This window comes from Hippopotamus amphibius, chromosome 12, assembly GCF_030028045.1.
Source record: "Hippopotamus amphibius kiboko isolate mHipAmp2 chromosome 12, mHipAmp2.hap2, whole genome shotgun sequence".
In the NCBI taxonomy this organism is placed as follows: Eukaryota; Metazoa; Chordata; class Mammalia; order Artiodactyla; family Hippopotamidae; genus Hippopotamus; species Hippopotamus amphibius.
The window spans coordinates 98,789,851-98,809,627 of NC_080197.1; the positions used below are offsets into that span (position 1 = coordinate 98,789,851).

A 19,777-nucleotide genomic window follows, 5' to 3' on the forward strand; every position below is an offset into this window, starting at 1 on the left:
GTAGTCTTCCCAGGGAACAGGACCCCTCAGCTACCAAACTCCCCTGTCTCGTGGAGCTGGACATTATTCCTCAGAGGGACAGGGCAGAGCACATTGAGAAATTTGCCTTTCTCCAGACTCTTACAGATTTAGCGCCAACGCTTAGGGATTCTTGGGGACTGACTCGGAGCTTGAACTGCTTTGGAATAGATCCAGGTTGTTAGATGTCTGGGGGGCATTTTAGCTCAGTTTCTAAAGGCCACGTAGAGGGTCTCTTTGGTGGAAGGAATTCCTCACTGAGGATACAGTTTTAAAGCATTTCTCTCTCTCAATAAAGACTGGTGAATAGACCTTCATGAAAGAACCTAAGAATTTAGTCTTCCAGGACTCAAGAGGGGTTCTAGACTTAGTCAAAGGTCATAGACGGAGAGAAAAACACCTTAACTCAGAAGGTCTCTCAAACTGATCTGACTTAAGAGGTCCCTAGATTTAAAATCTTGCAAAAAGATGAGTGCTGAGAAACAGAGACAGTTCCTACACTGAGAAATTTCCATATTGAGGTCTCAAATTAAGAAAGACTTAAGATGAAAATTACAGGGCCTGAGATGCCAGAGACACCTGGGCTAAATGAGCTACTTCAGTATGCTTAGTGTCGCCTCAGTGTCCAATATAATGCAATGACTGAGAATGCTGTAATTCTGGCCACTTAATAATGATCTTAAGTTAACTTATCTCTGCACCTCAGTTTTCTTATCTGTAATAATGGTGATAATAATAGTACCTATCTCATTGGGTTATTGTGAGAATTAAATGGGTTAATACATGAAAAATGCTTAAACTAAGTACTCGGCGTAAAGCGAGAGTTGGATATAAGCCATCATTACTAACCAGCTGGGAAAACTTCAACTGGATTTGGCGTCTGGGCATCCAACTGGAAAGGCCTGCTTGGGAGTGTCTTGTCAATATAATTTGCATAACGGTTGAGGTCCTGCTGACGTCAAGGTCTCCTTGCAGCTCCAGGTCAGATCTAGTCCTGGAAGTAGTTCCTGTCACACAAGAGTCCCACAATCACCCCACCAACCTTGCTTCCTACCCAACTCCCGAAGCACCAGGAAGTGAAACAAAGACCCGTGCCTCCAACTCACCCTTGTCCTTCTCATCCCATCCCCCAGGGTTCCACTTCCTCCTCCTCCTTTTCACCTTCCATCTCCTATCCTAAAGGGCTCCCAGAATGGGAACCAGAGGTGGGAAAAGCATGGGAAACATTATACGAAAGTGAGGTGAGCTCCCCTACCCCCACTGCCACCCCCAATTTCCTTATTTCATTTTGTATCCACCAGTGTAAGGAGAGGCAAACCATTTCTCATGCAAACTGAGATAACCTCTTTGATGCTGGAAATGTTTTATCCCAAGGGTGGATTTACCGCACAGTCATATTTGAATCAGAAGTTTCATTGGGCAGTTTTGAATAGTCCTATGGGAAGGGAGACCTCTGTCAAGGGTAAGTTTCTCAGAGAAAAAGGGTCAACCTCTTGGAAAGGCTTCGGGACCCATCTGTGTGGTCATCCATGGCCTCATTCTGACGTCCAAATTGTCCTGGGACCCTCCACTGGGGTTGGGGCAGTCCCAGATTTGGACCACCCTCCACTCCCACGCCCAGCCTCACAGTCTCAGCTGTTTCACTGAACGTTGCATCAGGGATGGTGATGAAATCAGTGTCAGTGGATTTTACCCATGGATGCAACAGGCTGAAGGACCAGCCAGGGCTGTTGACACTGTGCACCTTCAACTACTCAGAACCCTTGGACTTTCTAGCCATGGGGAAGGGCTGGGTGCTGGAATATCTCAGTTGGATTTCTAGCCCTGCTTATACTGGTGTCCCCCACCCCCATATCACCTGAATCCCACAGAGCCCAAGAAACTTGGGCCAGTGAGGTTGAAGAATCAGATGGTTCTTAGCAACAGCTCTCTCCTTCCAACAGCTCTCCTAGCCTCCAGAATGAGGCCTGAAGGGAGGGAGCGATAATACCTTATGCCGAACTTACGTAGCTTCCCAGCTCACAAAGTGCCTCTGTGTCCATTCTCTCCCAGTGCAAATAACACTGTGCCCAACAGAGAAAAAGCCCCTTTATTCTTAGATTGAGGACATCAGGTGGGAACCAAACTTCATTCCAAACTGAGCTTGCCATCCTATTGGGGGATAAATGAATGCTTCTGTTTTGGTTTTTACTCAGGCCGGAGGAGGTGAGGAAATTAAGTTTGAAGAGGGGGGGATATAGCTTAGAGAGGCAAAAAAGATGAGGGAAAAGTTAAGCAGGAAGGAACTCGAGACTAGATTCATTTAAATATTCGTTACTCCCACCCCCACCCCGTTCTACAGCCACTTCTATTCCTGGAGAGCATTACACATAAGTCCCATCCCAGGCCTGCAGCCACAGCAACCACACGACTCATTTCCCCTGGAACTGAGGCTACTTACCTGGGCTCCCCACGGAGGGGGATGATGCAGGGAGGGGAATCCCACCTGCTGTGAGTCACCTGCTAGTATAAAGGGCGGGTCTTACAAAGCAGGGACCTTAAAAAGACTCAGAGACAAGGGAGAAAATCTACAGGAAGCAGCTCAGAAACTCGGTGAACGACAGAGGGAACCAAACCAGAGACGCAGAGAACACAGAGAATCAGGCTCAGAGCAAGGGGAAGTGCACAGAGATTCCACAGGGGCTGCAAGGCACGGAGCCCGCCAGATCTGAGAAGCAGGCAGCGAGATGCTGGGGAGCAGAGCTCTGCTGCTGCTGCTGCTGCTGCCCTGGACTGCTGCGGGCCGGGCTGTGCCTGAGGGCGGCAGCCTCGCTTGGGCTCGGGGCCAGCAGCTCTCACAGCAACTCTGCATGCTGGCCTGGAGTGCACATCAACCAATGGGACATGTGGTGAGTGGCAGCCTCTGGGACCACACAGGAGCCTGTCCAAGCTCTCCAAGGCTGCAGTGGAAGACTCTGTGGCCTGGGATGGAAACTGGAGGGTTGAAAGCCATCAGAGGATAAGCGAGGACAGGGGAGTGGGCTTCCAGGGAGAATCACAGCCTGAGAATCCAGGTGGGGTTTGAAAGTACTTATTTTTTCACTCTTCCCACCCCTCCTCCATTCCAGGATCTCCCAAGAGAAGGCGGAGATGATGACACTACAGATGACGTCCCCCACATCCAGTGCGGGGATGGCTGTGATCCACAAGGACTCAGGGACAACAGTCAGGTACTGAGATGAGGCTGGGCCAAAAGGAAGAGGAAACTGGGGACAGAGCTGGACACCGTGGTGAATGAGTAAAAGTTGTATCTGCCCTTGTCCCGTTAGCCTGCTACAGCCACAAACCATAGACTCAGTAGTTCATAAACAACAGACGTTTATTTCTCACAGTTCTGGAGGCAGGAAGTCTGAGATCAGGGTGCCAGCATGGTTGAGTGAGGGCCCTCTTCCAGGCTGCAGACTTCTTGTCTCCTCACATCATGGAAGGGATTAGGAAGTTCTGTGGGTCTTCTTTTATAAGAGCAATAACCCCATTCATGAAGGCTCCATCCTCATGACCTAATACCCTCCCGAAGGTCTCACTTCCTAATGCCATCACACTGGGGATCAGGACTTCAACATATGAGTTTTATGGGGATGCACTCAGATCACACCTGTTTCTAAGAACGGCAAATGTCAGGGGGGTCCTTGGTAGAGTAATTAGAAGGTCTCGGTTTCCTTTTTTTTTTTTTTTTGGCTGTGCTGCATGGCTTGCGGGATCTTAGTTCCCCAACTGGAGATTGAACCCACGCCTCCTGCAATGGAAGCGCACAGTCTTAACCACTGGACCGCCAAGAAAGTTCCTGTATCTATTTTCTTTCACTGCTTTCTTTTCTCCCCAGTCCTGCTTGCAAAGGATCCACCGAGGCTTGGTTTTTTACGAGAAGCTGCTGGGCTCAGATATTTTCACAGGGGAGCCTTCTCTACTCCCCGATGGCCCTGTGGGCCAGCTTCATGCCTCCCTACTGGGCCTCAGGGAACTCTTGCAGGTATGAACTAGGGGCCCGGAGGAGGGGGGCTTGCAGGTGTCAGAGACAGGACCTGGTGGGTGGGGTGAAGGATCTAAAGTCCTCTCTGATTGTGTCCTGTGTCCTTTCAGCCTGAGGGTCACCACTGGGAGACTGAGCAGACTCCAAGCCCCAGTCCCAGCCAGCCGTGGCAGCGCCTCCTGCTCCGTCTCAAGATCCTTCGCAGCCTCCAGGCCTTTGTGGCTATAGCTGCCCGGGTCTTTGCCCATGGAGCAGCGACTCTGAGCCCCTAAGCCAGCAGCTTAAGGATGGCACTCAGACCTCCATGGCTCAGCAATGCTAAGATGAATCTATCAGCCTAGACACCTGTGAGCCAACAAGTTAATCAGTCCATTAATTTTTAATGAGACTTGCTCTGTTGAAAAATTACCAAAAGGGACTGACTTATGATGCTGACCTAGGACAGGCTGAATATTTATTACACGGGAAGGGAAATTTGGGGATTATTTATCGTTGTGGCAGCAGTTTGGGGAGGAGGATTATTTATTATATTTATACTGAATTATGCACTTTTTTCAATAAAGACTTATTTATGTGGATATCTAAGTCTAATTTCTAGGCTTGTTAGTAAAAAGAAACAAAATGTAAAAATAGGGCCAAAGGACTACAAAATGCATCCTTCCACTCTGCAGGGCTATGGTGGAGAGGGACCTTTCCTCACGACCCCTTGGTATAGAGAGTAACTGGCATCTTTTTGGCCTTAATCCCTACGTGACTAAGCAAGATGAATGAGATTACAAGTGACTGATTAGGAAGTGGGGCTCCTAAGTGTGGCCCTCTCTTGCTCCCCAGCCCAGGGCTTCCTTCCCTGCTTTCCTGGGCAAGAGTGTATTTGTCCAAAGACAGGAGTTCCGAATCACTGCAGGATCAGGAGCAGAGCTGTTTTGAGCAGAAAGGACATTCCAGGAAGATGAAGTGCACCCCAGGTTAGCCTTATCAGCTACTAAAATATTGAAGGCCTTCCATACTGGAAAGAAGCCACTGTCCTGAGCCCTCCAAGTACCTCCTAACTGTTCTGGCCTGCCCTCGAATTCCTATACTTCCCAGCACAGCCGGCAGCCTCCAGGTTCCTAGCTGGAGCTATGGGTAACATCTGTTCTGATTCATTGGTGCCTCTTCCTTACCCATATTAGGTTTCTACCTCTCGCTCCAAATCCCAGGGTTAACACAGTTTAGAGAGGGCACATGCCTGATTTCCCATCCTTGAAGAGAAACATCATGATGTGAGGGGTAGGAGGGGCGAAATACATGGAAAGAACAGAGGAAATGTAGTTCCTAGTAGTCAGAAGGAATCAAGGGTCCCTCTGAGTAGAAATGGCTGGGGTGGAAGTTGTAAGCTTCATCCAAGGTGTTCTGGCCAGCCAACAGTGGGTCACCATTTGGCATGATTTCTTCAATCTTCATGCTGTTTCTAAAGACTAGATCCAGAGAAAGAAGTCAGGCCCTGATCTTAGGGAAGGAATTCCCAAAGCAGCAGGGAACGTTAGAGAGGATGGCAGCAGAGGCCTAGACAGGGCCTGAGGGGGCACTTAGGTGGGATAGGGGAGGCGTGTATATTTCCTAATGAATCACAGGGAAATAAGCCTTTCTCCAATAAGGACCTTAGGACTCAGTCTTTTTCTGTAGTGGGTGAGGGAGGGGAGCTGGGAAAGGGAATGTGTCCCCTCTTCCCTAGTCCCATCTCATCACTTACTTTCCATGTCTTCAGTGTTCAAGTGTCTCAGATCATGGGGCAAATCTGGCTCTGGCACTGGCTGTGAAACAGGCTCTGGAATAGGCTCCAGCTTCAATTCTGGTCCCAGGTTTGGCTCTGGGACGCTCAGTGATATCTCGCCTACTGTGGGCTCCAGCACGGGCTCCAGAGAGGATTGCAGCATAGGCTCCAGTGCTGGCCCGAGATCCAGCCCTGCTTCCAGCAGTGGCTCTAAATCCAGGCCTGGCCCTGGCTCTGGCCCTGGTGCCAGTCCCAAATCCAGCTCTGATGACTCCATTTCCGGCTCCAGCTTAAGCTCCAGCGGTTGCTGCAGTTCATCCACCTGTCTGGATACCCCAATACAGACAAAGGAGCAGGGCTCAGTTGTCTGGGTAAAGTGAGGAATGGTAGAGAAAGCAGAGGCTATCTCTCTAGCCTAAAAAAGGCAATAGAGCAGAGGTCTTAAGGTTAACCAGAGTTTAAATCCTATCATTTACTAGTTGGGTGACCTTAGACAAAGGGACCTAAACTCTCTGAGCCTCAGATGTATCATCTGTAAAAAGGGAATGGGGGGCAGTAGGATGGTTAAAGGCAGGGCTGTGGCATCTGACAGACCTGGAGCACTGATTGCCATGAACCTTAGGCATGCCACTTCACCACACTAAACCTCAGCTTCCTCAGCTGAAAACAGTAATAACAGTATCTTCTGCCTCATAGGACCACTACGAAGATTCAATAAATGAGAAAATGAACACAAAGCATTTAGCCCCGTGCCTGGCACACAATAAACTTTCATTAAACGTGGCTGTTATCATTATTGGCTCAAATGGGTTCTCATAAGGATTAAATGAAAAAAATGTTCCAAACAACCTAGTCCCATGCTTGGCATTCAGCAGATGCCTCTTAACGCCAGTGACTGTCACTATGATCAGCAGCGAACCTCTGTGGCGACAGCCTAAGGATGGCAGCAGGGAAATAGAGAAGAGAGAGACTAAAAGAGTAGGAAAAGGGGCTTCCCTGGTGGCACAGTGCTTAAGAATCTGCCTGCCAATGCAGGGGACGTGGGTTCGAGCCCTGGTCCGGGAAGATCCCACGTGCCACAGAGCAACAAAGCCTGTGCACCACAACTACTGAGCCCATGTGATGCAACGACTGAAGCCTGTGTGCCTAGAGCCCATGCTCCGCAACAAGAGAAGCCACTGCAGTGAGAAGCTGGCACACCACAATGAAGAGTAGCCCCCACTCGCCACAACTAGACAAAGCCTGCACGCAGCAACAAAGACCCCACGCAGCCAAAAATAAATAAATCACCTTAAAAAAAAAAAAGAGATGCTATAACTTTAAAAAAAAAAAAAAAGTAGGGAAAAAACCTAGAGGGCCGGGGAATGTAGCTCAGAAGGAGACAAGGCTGGAGAGACTGGAATTGGGCATGTTTGGATCACTGTATCAGCCAAAAAGCATTAGTGAAGATGGGCAAAGAGTTTGCATCTCACCTGTTAGAGACCACGATGAGCTTATGTTTCAGGTATTTCTTCCGTTCCTGGAGATTGACTATGGGGGACAGACACAGGCGGTGGGGGAGGTCAGGGGATTGGACACATAGCCCCAGGGTCCCCTAGTGCAGGTGGTCCTTACTGTTATGTCTCTCTACTAACTGGCAGTGTCCCATAGACATATCCCTTAACTTCTTTGGATATTGGTTTTCCCATGTTGAAAGGAAAGAGTTGGATTTGTGGATGTCGGTGGATCCCTGCACCCTAACAGTGAGGTATACACAATGATTCTCACCTTTCTCCTGGGAGTAGCACCCAAAAGCCTCATCCCGGGGGATTCGCGGGTAGAGGAAGCAAAGTGGGTTCTCAGGTATGTTCTCCTCAGTGAGCAGCTGGTACTGGCTGATGATTTTGGTCAGCGGGAGTGACTGCAGCACATCCTTGGTGAACGGCTGCACAGAGTAGATGAGCACCTTATCTGGAGAGTAGATGCAGGAACAGGCAGGCTTGAGGGAAGGGGCTGGGCCTGGGAGCTCCCCACCCTGGCTGCCCAACCCCAAATCTATCAAGGATTCAGGACAGAGCCAGGGAAGCCAAGGGCAGGCAGAGGGGCAGAAAGGAGGGGCTGTGGGCATGGCAGGGCAGGGCAGCTGACCATCGTCTTGGTGTTCCACCCAGGAGCAGGTAATGCCGCCTTCCAGCGTTTCACTGAAGCGCAGCAGGAAGGTGCCAGAGATGGTCTTCTTCAGCAGCCGGCGCTCCTGGCTCCGGCTCACAAAGCCCATGATGCGTCTGCAGCATGGAGAGCAGCTGTGAGGCCCTCTGGCCTCCTGCTCCCCTTGTAAGAGGGACAGAGTGCCAGGGTTGGGCCCGGGCTCTGCCAACTTGTTACAAACTGTTCCACGTCGGCCAAGTCACTTCACTTTACTGACAACATCCACCTCCCAGGGTTGGAACAGCTGTGAAGCTTCAGTGAGGTCACACAGATGAAAAGCACCTTGTAAAAGGCAAAGTGCGGCACAAATGGGCAGGCAGTGTGGTAGAAAGAGCACAGGCGTGGGGTCAGACAGGCCTGGCTTCCAATCCCAACTCTGCCCCCGGCATAAGTCCTTTAACCTCTCTGAGCCTTCATTTCCTCACTCGAGGGTGGCAACACCCATCCCTCAGCAGGGTTGTAAGGATTACATGAGAGAGTTCATAAAGAGCACCCAGCAGGCTCTGGAACACACTGGATGCTTGACAAACATGGGCTAGGAGACTTACTGCACACGTGAGACGTGACCTTGCACCGGGTTTTGCTCTCTCCCCTTATTTGCCACATGAGGGCGCACAGAGTCCACTCTGAAGCACAGAAAGGCAGCAGCGCCTGAGTGGGGGAGAGAGGGAGGCTGCCCAAGGCCTTACCCATCGTTCCAGAGATCCTTTAGGTGGTCATGTACCAGGTCCAGAATTTTGTCGAGCCATGTCCAGAACGGTAGCTTGCCAGGGCGGCTCTCTCGCTGAAGGAGGAATGGAAAGGCAGGAAGAGATGTGGAGCTGCCCTGGGCGTGCGGAAGGACGGGGCCAGGGTCTATCTGCACAGGGTGCAGGGAGTTACCTTAATGAAGTCGACCCAGGACAGCGACGCACCCTCAGCCTTGGAGCTCTGCCCTGTGGGCCGAGAGACGGTTCAGGTGACCGAGGCGGGGCCAAGGGTCCTGGGACAGAAAGGATGGAGGGCGGGGGCGGATGGAGGCCGGGGAAAGCCTGAGAGGAGAGAGGGTCTGTACCGAACAGCTTGGCCCTCAGCATGCCTAGCTGGTCTGAGTCGAGGCCTCGGCCAACATAGGAGGAGAACTGCCAACTGAGAGCAGGGCCCAGCAAGCTCCAGGGCGCCTTGGGGGGGCTGGAGAAGAACTGCGGATTCTGCAGAGGTAGGAAGGGACAGGGTGGCTCAGAAGCAGTGCCCTCACACCAAGCTCCAACGCCCCTCTGGCCACCCTTCGCCGTGGGCCCCACCTCCTACCTGGGGTTTCGAGCTGAGCAGATTGAACCAGAGCACGGAGGCCCAGGCAATTGAGAGCTGGTTCATGTTAGAAATAATCACCACAGGGAGGGTGTCCGTCTGGGGGAGGACACAGAAATCCCAGAAGAGGGGCGTGATCTCTTCAGCCGCGGGCGTTCGGTAAGAGCCAAACAACATCCCGCCCCGAGAGGGTTCTGCTGAACCCTCCTCATGTCTTCCCCCAAACGCGCTTCACTTCCACTCACTTTCAGTTCCTGCTTCAGACCCTGGTAGGTGTATTTGACTGTGAAGCTGATGACGTGCAGTTCCTCTGTCACGGCCAGTGGCCCCTAGGACAGCAGAAGACTCTGTGATCGGCGTGCCTTTTTTTTTTTTCTTGGTTATCTTTTTTTTTTTTTTTTTTAAATTTATTTTTAATTCTTTTTTTTTTATATTTTTGGGGGTACACCAGGTTCAATCATCTGTTTTTATACACATATCCCCGTATTCCCTCCCTTCCTTGACTCCCCCCGCTTGACTCCCCCCCACCCTCCCCGCCCCAGTCCTCTAAGGCATCTTCCATCCTCGAGTTGGACTCCCTTTGTTATACAACATCTTCCCACTGACTATTTTACCGGCGTGCCTTTTGACAAGTGCCTCCTGCCCCCCCACCCTCTGCCCAGGCCTCACCTTATTGTTGCCCTTTCCGGAAGCACCTGATCGCTGCTCCACAAGAGTCTGTGAATCGAGGGGAGGGAGACGGAGTGCCAGAGCAGGGACCCCAGGGCCCCTGGAACCCCTGCTTTGCCCTCAGGACTTCCCAAGGCCTGGGAACTTCCCCCAGCTTGTTCCACTGGACCGTACACTTAAGATGCCACCCCTTCTTACCAGGTAGCCGAAGTCCCAAATTAAGCCCTGACTCTGCCCTTTCTCAGGGGTCAAAGTTTTCTGGTTTGAAGTCAGAATGTTGAACTTCCGGAAGCTATTCCAAGGAGGAAGAAGATATATGGAGGTCAGGAGCAGAGTTATTCTACGAACTTAGCAGGAAAACAACAAAAGTTCCACTTCATTTCAGACCTCCCCTTCTCCCTCTGTCCATACACCACCCAAATCAACCTTCTCCTTGTTTGTGTCCCCATCAGGGCTGCCCCATGTGACTGTGCAGGTCATGCAGTGCACAGAGTTTACAGCATCCTTATCAGGCACCTACCCTTGTAATTCGGGAGGATTCCTGAAAAGAAATTAAAAAAAAAAAAAAAATCACTGGGAAGCAAAATAGCATAGATGTTAGGACTTTGGTCTTTGGGATCAGATACAAACCCAAATCTGCAGCTCACCAGCTATGTGGCCTTGCACTAAAGACATAAATTCTCTGAACTTGTTCCCTCATTTGAATTGTGCATTGATAATACCTCACTCAAGGGGTTCCTGTGACAATTTTAAATTGGGTACTTGACAAGCTACATGTCACATAGCACTCAACAAAAGGGATGAGCTTTTTCTATGAGGTAGGAATGGAAGGGGAAAGAATATAGCCTCAGGGCCGTGCTGTGAAGAGCAGGTGTCTCCTCCACCCCACCAGCCCGCATCCTGGCTCCCCCTTGGTCCCACCCTTTACCTGCCCCAGCTTACCTGTCAATGGAGACTTCTGCAGTCAGTGACTCATTGCCTTCCTGGAGTCTCACCAGCAGCCTGCGAGGGAGGGAGGTGGATGGGGGGACGTGGTCTACCTCACTCTCCTGGATAGACCAGGTGTTTGAAAAAGATAAGGGAAGAGATTAGAAGAGGTAAGTGGATTGAGGGGAAAAGAGAGAAGAAACAGCCAAGAGTGGGAAGATCTGTAAAGCCAGAAAGGAAACAGTGCCAGGGTTGGAAAAAGGAAGCAGGAATGAGTTCTGAAATGCCAACCTTGTTCGGACGGTGAACTTGCTCCCAGTCTTGAGGATGAGGGGTCGATGGGGAGTTTGGGGCATGCAGGGCTGGGTTTCTACGACAAAGGCTCTGGGGAGAACAATGTGGAGAGAATATATAGAGGTCAGCATCTGTAAGAATGGCTCCCCTTGGCCCTTCCCTCTGGCCTCCCTCAAGGTCCCTCCCTGGCCTCTAGACCTGTGGAGCAGGCGCTGTAGCAGCTCTGTGACCTGGGCGTCCCGCTGGTCCACCTCTTTGATCAGAGGGTCCCCCTCATAGGTGACCATGCGACTCAGTCCCCTCAGCTCATTCAGCAGCTGCCGCAGGTGAAACAACAGCTTTCCTCCAGCTGTGAACCTGGGTGGACAGAATCCAAGGGAGAAAGAATTCTTGAGTTTTCTGGAACCCTGAAACAGGCTCCAAGAGCTCCCTTTTAACTATGTGGAGAGTCAGAAACTGGCTGAGACAAAAAAAGAATCCATGGGACTTGCCTGGTGGCACAGTGGTTAAGAATCCGCCTGCCCATGCAGAGGACATGGGTTCGAGCCCTGGCGGGGAGGATCCCACATGCCACATTGAAGCCAGTGCACCACAACTACTGAGCCCACGTGCCACAACTACTGAGGTCTGCGCATCTGGAGCCAATGCTCCGCAACAAGAGAAGCCACCGCAATGAGAAGCCTGCACATTGCAATGAAATCGCAATGAAGAGTAGCCCCCACTCGCTGCAACTAGAGAAAGCCTGTGCAGCAACGAAGACCCAGAGCAGCCAAAAAAATAAGATAAATAAATAAATTTATTAGAAAAAAAAAGAATCCAGGAATCATATGAAAGATTCAACATTGCTCACAATCCAAGGAATTAAAATCAAAGCCACTTTCACATATAAAACTGATAAAAGATTTACTAACATAATAAAGCTAACTTTCATATGATGCTTGATATGTACTTTTTATTCTAAGTGCTTCATACATCTTCATGCATTTAATTCTTACAACAACCCTATGAGGTAGGTACCATTTTTATCCCTATTTTACAGATGATAAAGCTGAGGTACAGAAAGATTAAAGTGACTTGCTCAAGGTCATTAAACTAGTAAGGGATGAAGTTGTATGTGATCCCGGGCAGTCTGGCTACACAATCCACACTTTTAACTTCTACACTTTACTGTCTCTACAGTAAGAAATAATAATAATAGGCAATATAATAACAGGAAAACAATCATCCACTACATAAAAGCAAACAGACTGGGATACCAGTTTGGAAGTATTTTTTAAAAAAGCCTCAGGGTAGCTCCAGTGGTTAAGACTTCGTGCTTCCAATGCAAGAGGAGCAGGTTCAATCCTTGGTCAGGGAGCTGAGATCCCGCATGCCACGTGGTGTGGTCAAACAATATACAAAAAATAAACGCAAAAAGCTTCAAAAATTGTACATTTTGCAGTATTCCATTTCTAAGATATATTCTAAGGAAATAATCAAACAAATGGACAAAGACAGATTTCATAGTTCATAGCTTTGTTATCTGTAATACAAAAATTAGAAACAATTGGTATTGGCTATATAAATTATGACATATTGACATCATGGAATACTATGCAACCATTAAAAATAATGATATAGGCCCAAATTTTTAACATGAAAAAATGTTCAAAAATATTAAATAAAAAAATTACAAGATTATATATATATATATGATATAATCTGAGTTCCTTTTAAAATAGATGTATATTTGTGAATATGCATAGGGAAAATCTGGAAAAATGTATTAAAAAGCATTAACAGTGGTTACCTCTGCACGATCAGATTATGCAGATGGGTAATTTTTACTTTTTTTCTCTTTTAAAATTTTCTGAAAGTTTTCCAATTGGTATATTTTATATTTACAATCAGAAAAAGCAATAAAGCTCTTTGTATTAAAAACAATGAAACAGGGACTTCCCTGGTGGTGTAGTGGATAAGATTCTGTGCTCCCAATGCAGGGAGCCTGTATTCAATCCCTGGTCAGGGAACTAGATCCCACATGCATGCTACAACTAAGAGTTTGCATGCCACAACTAAGGAGCCAGGGTGCTGCAACTAAGGAGCCCACCTGCCGCAACTAACACTCAGTGCAACCAAACAATTAATTTTAAACCCCCCCAAAATAAACAAACAAAAACCAATGAAACAACACAATAACAGCACCACCACCACCAAGAAAAGGTATTATATATACTTTAACCCAGGAACATCATTTCTGATAACATATTACAGAAGTAATTAGGGACGTAAATAAAGATGTAGCTGTAAGGTTATTTACTGCAGCACTGTTTAAAATAGCAAGAAACTACTCACAGGCCATAGTTTACCAGCCCCTGTACAATATGATGAATACATGTGCAACTGTAAATACTGAGCCTGTATCCTAAGCCCTATGTACTTGTTTTCAATTTACCTGAGCAGTTGTGGTATATTTTTATTTTTAAATTATTTTTAATATTAATTTTTTATTGGAGAATAGCTGCTTTACAATGTTGTGTTAGTTTCTGCTATATAGCAAAGTGAATCAGCTATATGTATACATATATCTCTTCTCTTTTGGATTTCCTTCCCATTTATGTCACTACACAGCACTAAGTAGAGTTCTCTGTGCTATACAGTAGGTTCTCATTAGTTATCTATTTTATAGTATCAATAGTGTATCTATGTCAATCCCAATCTCCCAACTCATTCCACTCCCCCACTGTATATTTTTAATAGTTTAAATAATAATAAATTTTCTCACGAGGAAATATGTAAATAATAGGTATTTTTCAAATGTGTTGAAGGACACACTAGGTATTTTTTCCTACATCACAATAAAATTAATGTAAAATAAAGAGTTTACTGGAAAATAATAGCAAGAAATTAAAAACCACTGAAATTCCAAATATAGGAGTTTAGTAATTAAATTATATTACCCCCATAAAGGAAGTTATGATTCAGTCATTAAAAGTATCATGGGTAGGGACTTTCTTGGTGGTCCAGTGGTTAAGACTCCATGCTTCATTGCAGGGGGTCGTGGGTTTGATCCCTGGTCAGAGACCGATCCCACACCCTGCATGCCATGTGATTTGGCCAAAAAATTTAAAAAACAAAAGTAAAATAAAAGTATCATGCGTGGGCTTCCCTGGTGGCACAGCAGTTAAGAATCTACCTGCCTATGCAAGGAATATGGGTTCGAGCCCTGGGCCAGAAAGACCCCACATGCTGCAGAGCAACTAAGCCCATGTGCCACAGCTACTAAGCCTGTGCTCTAGAGCCTACGAGCCACAACTACTGAGTCCATGTGCCACAACTACTGAAGCCCACACACCTAAAGCCCAGGCTCCACAACAAGAGAAGCCACCGCAATGAGAAGCCTGTGCACCACAACGAAAAGTAGCCACCACTCTCTGCACCTACAGAAAGCCCGCACACAGCAATGAAGACTGAACACAGCCAATAAATGAAAGTAAATAAATAAGTTTATAAAAACAAACAAAAAAGTATCATGGGTAAATATAATATACTGCTAAGTTAAAAAAAACAAACAGGGACTTCCCTGGTGGCGCAGCGGTTAAGAATCCGCCTGCCAATGCAGGGGACACCGGGAAGATCCCACATGCCTCGGAACAACTAAGCCCGTGTGCCACAACTACTGAGCCCATGCGCTGCAACTACTGGAGCCTAGAGCCCCTGCTCTGCAACAAAAGAAGCCACCACACTGAGAAGCCCTCGCACCGCAGCAAAGTGCAGCCCCGGCTCGCCACAACTAGAGAAAGCCTGAGCACAGCAACGAAGACCCAATGCAGCCAGAAACAGCCCCCCCCCCACACACACAAAAACAACCCCCAAAACACAAACCCACAGGTCTCAAAATAGTATGAACAGTATGATTCAATTTTTGTTTAATAATATTATAGTAGCTACATCTGGATATTAAGGTAACAGGTCATTTTTATTTTTGGCATTCTATTGACTGCACTAAAAAGAAGGTAAAAATATTTCTCGGGTGATTAAGCAGGAAGGAAAAATCGGATTGTGGATCAATTCATTCCTTTCCCCAAAGTAAAGACTGGGCTCTGGGTTCCCCGGGCGGTGAGCGTGAAGCACAGGGCGCAGCCGCCGTCAGACAAGGGGGCTGGGATCACTGTGGGGGACAGAGACAAAGGTGGGCACTACCTCTGGTCACACACGGGGCGTTACAAGCTACAAAGCACCGGGGGTAGTTAGGACTCAGGCCAGGTGAGCGTGGGGGTGGGGCGCTGCCTCTCACCACTTCTCCAACTGCTCCAACCCTCCTTCCCGGGGGGCTCCAATGCAGGCTTTCTGCTGCTGGACTTTCCACTCATCCAACTTGGGCAGCAGTAGCTCCATTAGGGTAGTTAATCGGCCTAGCAGTGCTTTGAAGGCATCCAGCACCTCCTACGAAAGACACAAAGTTAGTACTGAGAGCTGCTCACCATCACCCTCCACCACTCAACCAGGGATGAAGATACAAAGGAGCCGATGTTAGGAGGCCAGGGCCCCCGGTGCCTCATCTCCCCCAGTTCCCTGTTGCCCACTCCCTCTGTCATCTGCCGCCCACCTTTCTCCTTTTGTTCAGTTCATTGAGGGTTTCCTGCAGAATGAGCTTCTGTCTGGTCTGATGGGGATCCAAAGGGGGTGTCCTCGCTGGATGGCAGGAGCAAGAGTGAGACAAATGTTCAGACCTAGGGCTCCTCCCCCTCTCCTTACCAACCTAAACCACAGTCAGAGTCAGGAGTGGGGAGTTTTGAAGGGAGCAGAAGGGGAAGCAAGTAAAGCACAGGCACCTCTGGGCCCTCAGGCGAATTCTGAATGGTCTTGCTAGAACCAGTTACATCTGCTAAAGCAGTTGCCCAACCATCCCCTCCAACATTCACTAGCTGTCCCTCAGCTACACCTCCAGCTGGACCACTACAACATACCCTGGCACTTCCAGCTTTGCATGGCAACAGGAATATAACCAGCGAGATGCAGCCACAGCTGATTCGTGCTTACTGGGGCTTTCCCCTTCTGCTCTATTCTACCCTTGGCCTCCCAGTAGGCACCTTTCTCCCACCCCTCAATGTGCTTTCTACCTGAGGTCTGGATCTTATATCGGAAGCAGAAGACATCCTGCTGGTCTTTTAGTTGGCTGATGGATTTCACCAGCTTCTGCAGAGGAAATGAGACCCCGATGAGGCTGCTTCTGTGAGAGGAGGCAGGCTGAGTCCTGCCCACCCTGGCTCTTGCTACATCTACCAACCTCCATCATAGCCTTTAATTCCAGGATCCGGGATTCAATCTCAAGCTGCTGGCTCTCCCCAGGTGCTTCAAGGACTGGCTCTCCTTGTTCCTGAAATAAGAGGTTCTGAGTACATTTCAACTCTGACCTTTCATGCCTGAAATCCACGCCTGAAATGAAACCACAGGACGTGGAGGGATCTTGCTCTGAGGCAAATTTCCCAAGTCCTTTGCATGGTCCCTCTCCACTCGAGGAGCTTTCAACACCACCACCGAATTGTTCTCACCGACTGAGCCCTCTGAGCCTGGATCAGAATTCTTTTTTCTTCCAGAAGGAGATTAAAGATCATCTCAGCCAGCTGGGTAGAGCCCTGCGGAAAGGCCTGCAATAGGAAAAGAGAAAGGATTAATTTAACTCAACTGCCATCAATGAACTACCACCAGGGACCTCAGTATTCTCCTCTTCTTCAGGGTTCCAAGCCCTACCCCCTTTCACCACTGGTCTCCCAAACCCTAGCCTCTTTCCAACAAGGTCATCTAGACTTTGCCCTTCTCTCTGCCAGTGATCTCCCAAGTCCTGACTCTGTCACCTTTTCCCCAGATCTTCCCCTGTCCCTTTGAACCTCCAGGTCCTGTTCCATGTTCCATACCCCAGAAAGTACTCCTCTACGCTCAGCTCCCATTCCTACTTTGTTATTCCTTTCTCCTCCAAGTACCTGAATGTCCCGATAAAATTTTCGTAAGTTGTGTTGTAGCAACAAACACTCAGGGTCCTGGCTGCAGTGGCCACACTCAGAGTTCAGTTGGTCCAAGAAGTGGAAGAATAGCATATCAGCCTTGGCAGCATCGTTGCCCAGTGCAGCTTCCTGCCTAGGGACCAGGAAGGACAAGGATTAGTATCTCTGCAGGGTTGCTACTATCTTGAGGCCTTCCAAGCCCTTCCTGCCTTTGGTGTCTCCAGGATCCTGGGGCTCAGGAGAAAAAAATCACTCTTCTCATCCCCCCCACTTCCTAAAGGCCTCACCAGTTCTGATCTTCAATCCAGACAGCCAAGTACTGTCGCACGTCCACTGGCAGGAGGCTATTTGAGTAGAGCTGGTGCAGCTGATCCTGAAATGCGCTGTCAAGGTTCTGCAGCATCTCCCACTGCGCCATGTGGGGTCTGAGCCTGAAGGATGCAGGTTCCCAATTGGAAATTTTGCTGGACTAAACCATCCAGTCTCATGATTGTTTATTATTACAAAATTTAAAAAAAAATTAATTATACAGGTAAGAAAAAATACAGAAAAAAAATTCAAGTCTAGATTGACTCCATTCCCCATCTTGGTCTCTTTTCCTCCTCTCCAGAAGTAACCAATAATGATCAGTTTGGTGCATATTCTTCCAGGGGTTGCAATTTAAGCGTCCCAATATGTAGGCCCTTTTGTTTCAATGGTAATTTTCAAACACACATCAAAGTTGAGTGAGTGTTACAAGGATCATCCATGCCCCCATCATCCAGCTTCAACAAACTACGATATTTCCGCAATCTCTACTTCATCTATCTCCCCCAAAGAATTTATTTTAAATTTATTTGTCTGTGTTTGTATTCACTTATGCTGGAGCATTTAAAGGTCAGTCAAGTTTTTTTTTTAATTAAAAAAGACATTTTTGGGGGGGCCATGCTGTGCAGCATGCGGGATCTTAGTTCCCCCACCAGGGATCAAACCCACTGCAGGGGAAGCATGGAGTCTTCTCGCTGGACCTCCAGGCAAGTCCCAGTCGTATTTATTTCAGCATTATCCCTGCTGGCCCCAAAGCTTTATCAGGGGCTGAACCTCCTTGGAGATAAATTGCTCTCCATGTTGGAAGGAGGAGCTGCATTCTCGACAAGATGCTTAAGATGTGTAAATACTGGGGTCACTCAGTCCCTACGATTGGGACTCTTTTATGACCTTTGTCAATCTCTGATTCTTCATGTGGATTATCAAGTTTGTGAGAAATGTCACTCAAAACCGGTTTTTGCCTGTCACCATGCAGGCTGGGTGGAGAATGCTTCTCCCTACCTTTCCCTGCCCACTGCCATCTGTCTGTTTACGAAATCAAAACTTCTTGCAGCCTGAACCTAACGAAAAAGAATAAACAATCCACTTCTGTTGTCTAACAAGAGGTCACATGATTTTATTACAAATAAAATGCTTGGGGTGAGAAAGATTCTTTTACACCAGTATGAATAATCACGAGCTGCCTTTCTATTTCTGGGAAGTACAAATAGGCGAAGGAAAGAACTGGGCAAGGGCGCCTACTTTTCATTTTAACCCTTTAGTAGTGCTTGATTTTTTAAACTACGTACTTGTATTGCTTTTTTAAAAAATGACGAGGCCCCAGTTCCTAAGGAACTAATTGGCCAGTATTAACAAAGCAAGGCGGCAAGGAAACCCTGAGGTTTAAATACGAAAAACAAAAACAAAAGCAAAAAACCTGGCCTTCTTAAATAGACTGCAAACACGGAAGTTATGGGTTGTAAACCCTTTTTCTTTTTTCTCCAGTTACCCGTCACTCTTTTAGGAGCATATTTTGTGCTCAATAAGCTTTTCTGACACGAACTGGGGTTTTGTTTTGTTTTGTTTGTTTTTCGGTGAGGATCAAAAATAACACAGACCAGAAGGTAAAAGCGTTGTCTAAGACACTGAACCAATGCAACAATGCCAGGTTTCGGGTCTTGTAAGCTGCAGGGGTATTTCTGGAGGGGGGCCCTTAGGGTGGGGACCTAGGTTGGACAGGGGGATGCAGAAGGTGACAGAGTCTGACCCCTCCAGGGAGTACCCCCAGGGCCTGCCTTCCTTCTCAGAGAGAAACTCGCGCCTCCACCCACACCCCCGCGCGTCCTCGCAGGGCCCGTACCTGGTGAGGGTCTCAGCCCTCGCTCCCTCCAGCAGCTCTGGTCCAGGCTTCCGGTCCTCAGAGAGAGCTCCGGCACCAGGGCCTCCTGCGCAGCCCCGGGCTTCGGCCCGCCCCTCGGGCCCGCCCCCTCGCCGCTGGCTTGCGTGAGCGGCGGAACCCCGCAGCTCGCCGTTCCCACGGAGGCACCCTGACACCAGCTGTCATTCAGCCAGACTCTTTGCCAGGCTGCGGGCTCATTGGTGCCACCACAGCTCCGCCTTCTCCGAGGGGCGGGACACGTGGAGCCGAAACCACACCTCTCGCTGCAGCGATTGGTAGGAAAGCTCCAGTAAGCCCCGCCCCATGTCTGCGGAGGGAGGAGTCCAATTGACAGAATAGCTCAGGACCTGAAACAGCTGCTTTCCGAGAACCCACACCCGCGCCGCGGAAACGAGATTGGCTCAGGGTCTCGGAGGTGCTAAGCTAAGGAGCGAGGCGGAATTTCGACACTTTGGGACGGG

At 48.5% G+C, this 19,777-nt stretch overlaps 2 protein-coding genes across 3 annotated transcripts; one reads left to right on the plus strand and one right to left on the minus strand.

Annotated features, from left to right (window-relative positions):
• Positions 1-158: 158 nt before the first annotated feature.
• Positions 159-4,299, plus strand: IL23A (interleukin 23 subunit alpha). Its single transcript, XM_057702059.1, has 4 exons — positions 159-2,906; positions 3,126-3,227; positions 3,881-4,027; positions 4,138-4,299. Exons 1-4 carry the CDS (start codon positions 2,745-2,747, stop codon positions 4,297-4,299), a joined length of 573 nt encoding a protein of 190 aa, XP_057558042.1. The 5' UTR covers positions 159-2,744.
• A 274-nt stretch (positions 4,300-4,573) lies between these two features.
• On the minus strand, positions 4,574-19,446 carry STAT2 (signal transducer and activator of transcription 2). 2 transcript variants are annotated; one of them, XM_057702057.1, is made up of 25 exons: positions 19,278-19,446; positions 18,440-18,498; positions 17,419-17,562; positions 17,111-17,264; positions 16,682-16,777; positions 16,417-16,506; positions 16,250-16,325; positions 15,736-15,821; positions 15,424-15,572; positions 11,346-11,504; positions 11,145-11,237; positions 10,869-10,928; positions 10,447-10,467; positions 10,125-10,218; positions 9,927-9,974; positions 9,503-9,586; positions 9,258-9,356; positions 9,022-9,157; positions 8,850-8,902; positions 8,657-8,751; positions 7,908-8,044; positions 7,548-7,730; positions 7,253-7,310; positions 5,760-6,106; positions 4,574-5,484 (listed from the first exon to the last, which is right to left on the minus strand). In XM_057702057.1, the coding sequence occupies exons 2-25, from the start codon at positions 18,457-18,459 to the stop codon at positions 5,342-5,344; spliced, it is 2,625 nt and encodes an 874-aa protein (XP_057558040.1). In that variant the 5' UTR covers positions 18,460-18,498; positions 19,278-19,446; the 3' UTR covers positions 4,574-5,341. The 2 variants fall into 2 exon arrangements, with proteins under 2 accessions (XP_057558040.1, XP_057558041.1); XM_057702058.1 differs by lacking the exon at positions 18,440-18,498.
• Positions 19,447-19,777: the final 331 nt, after the last annotated feature.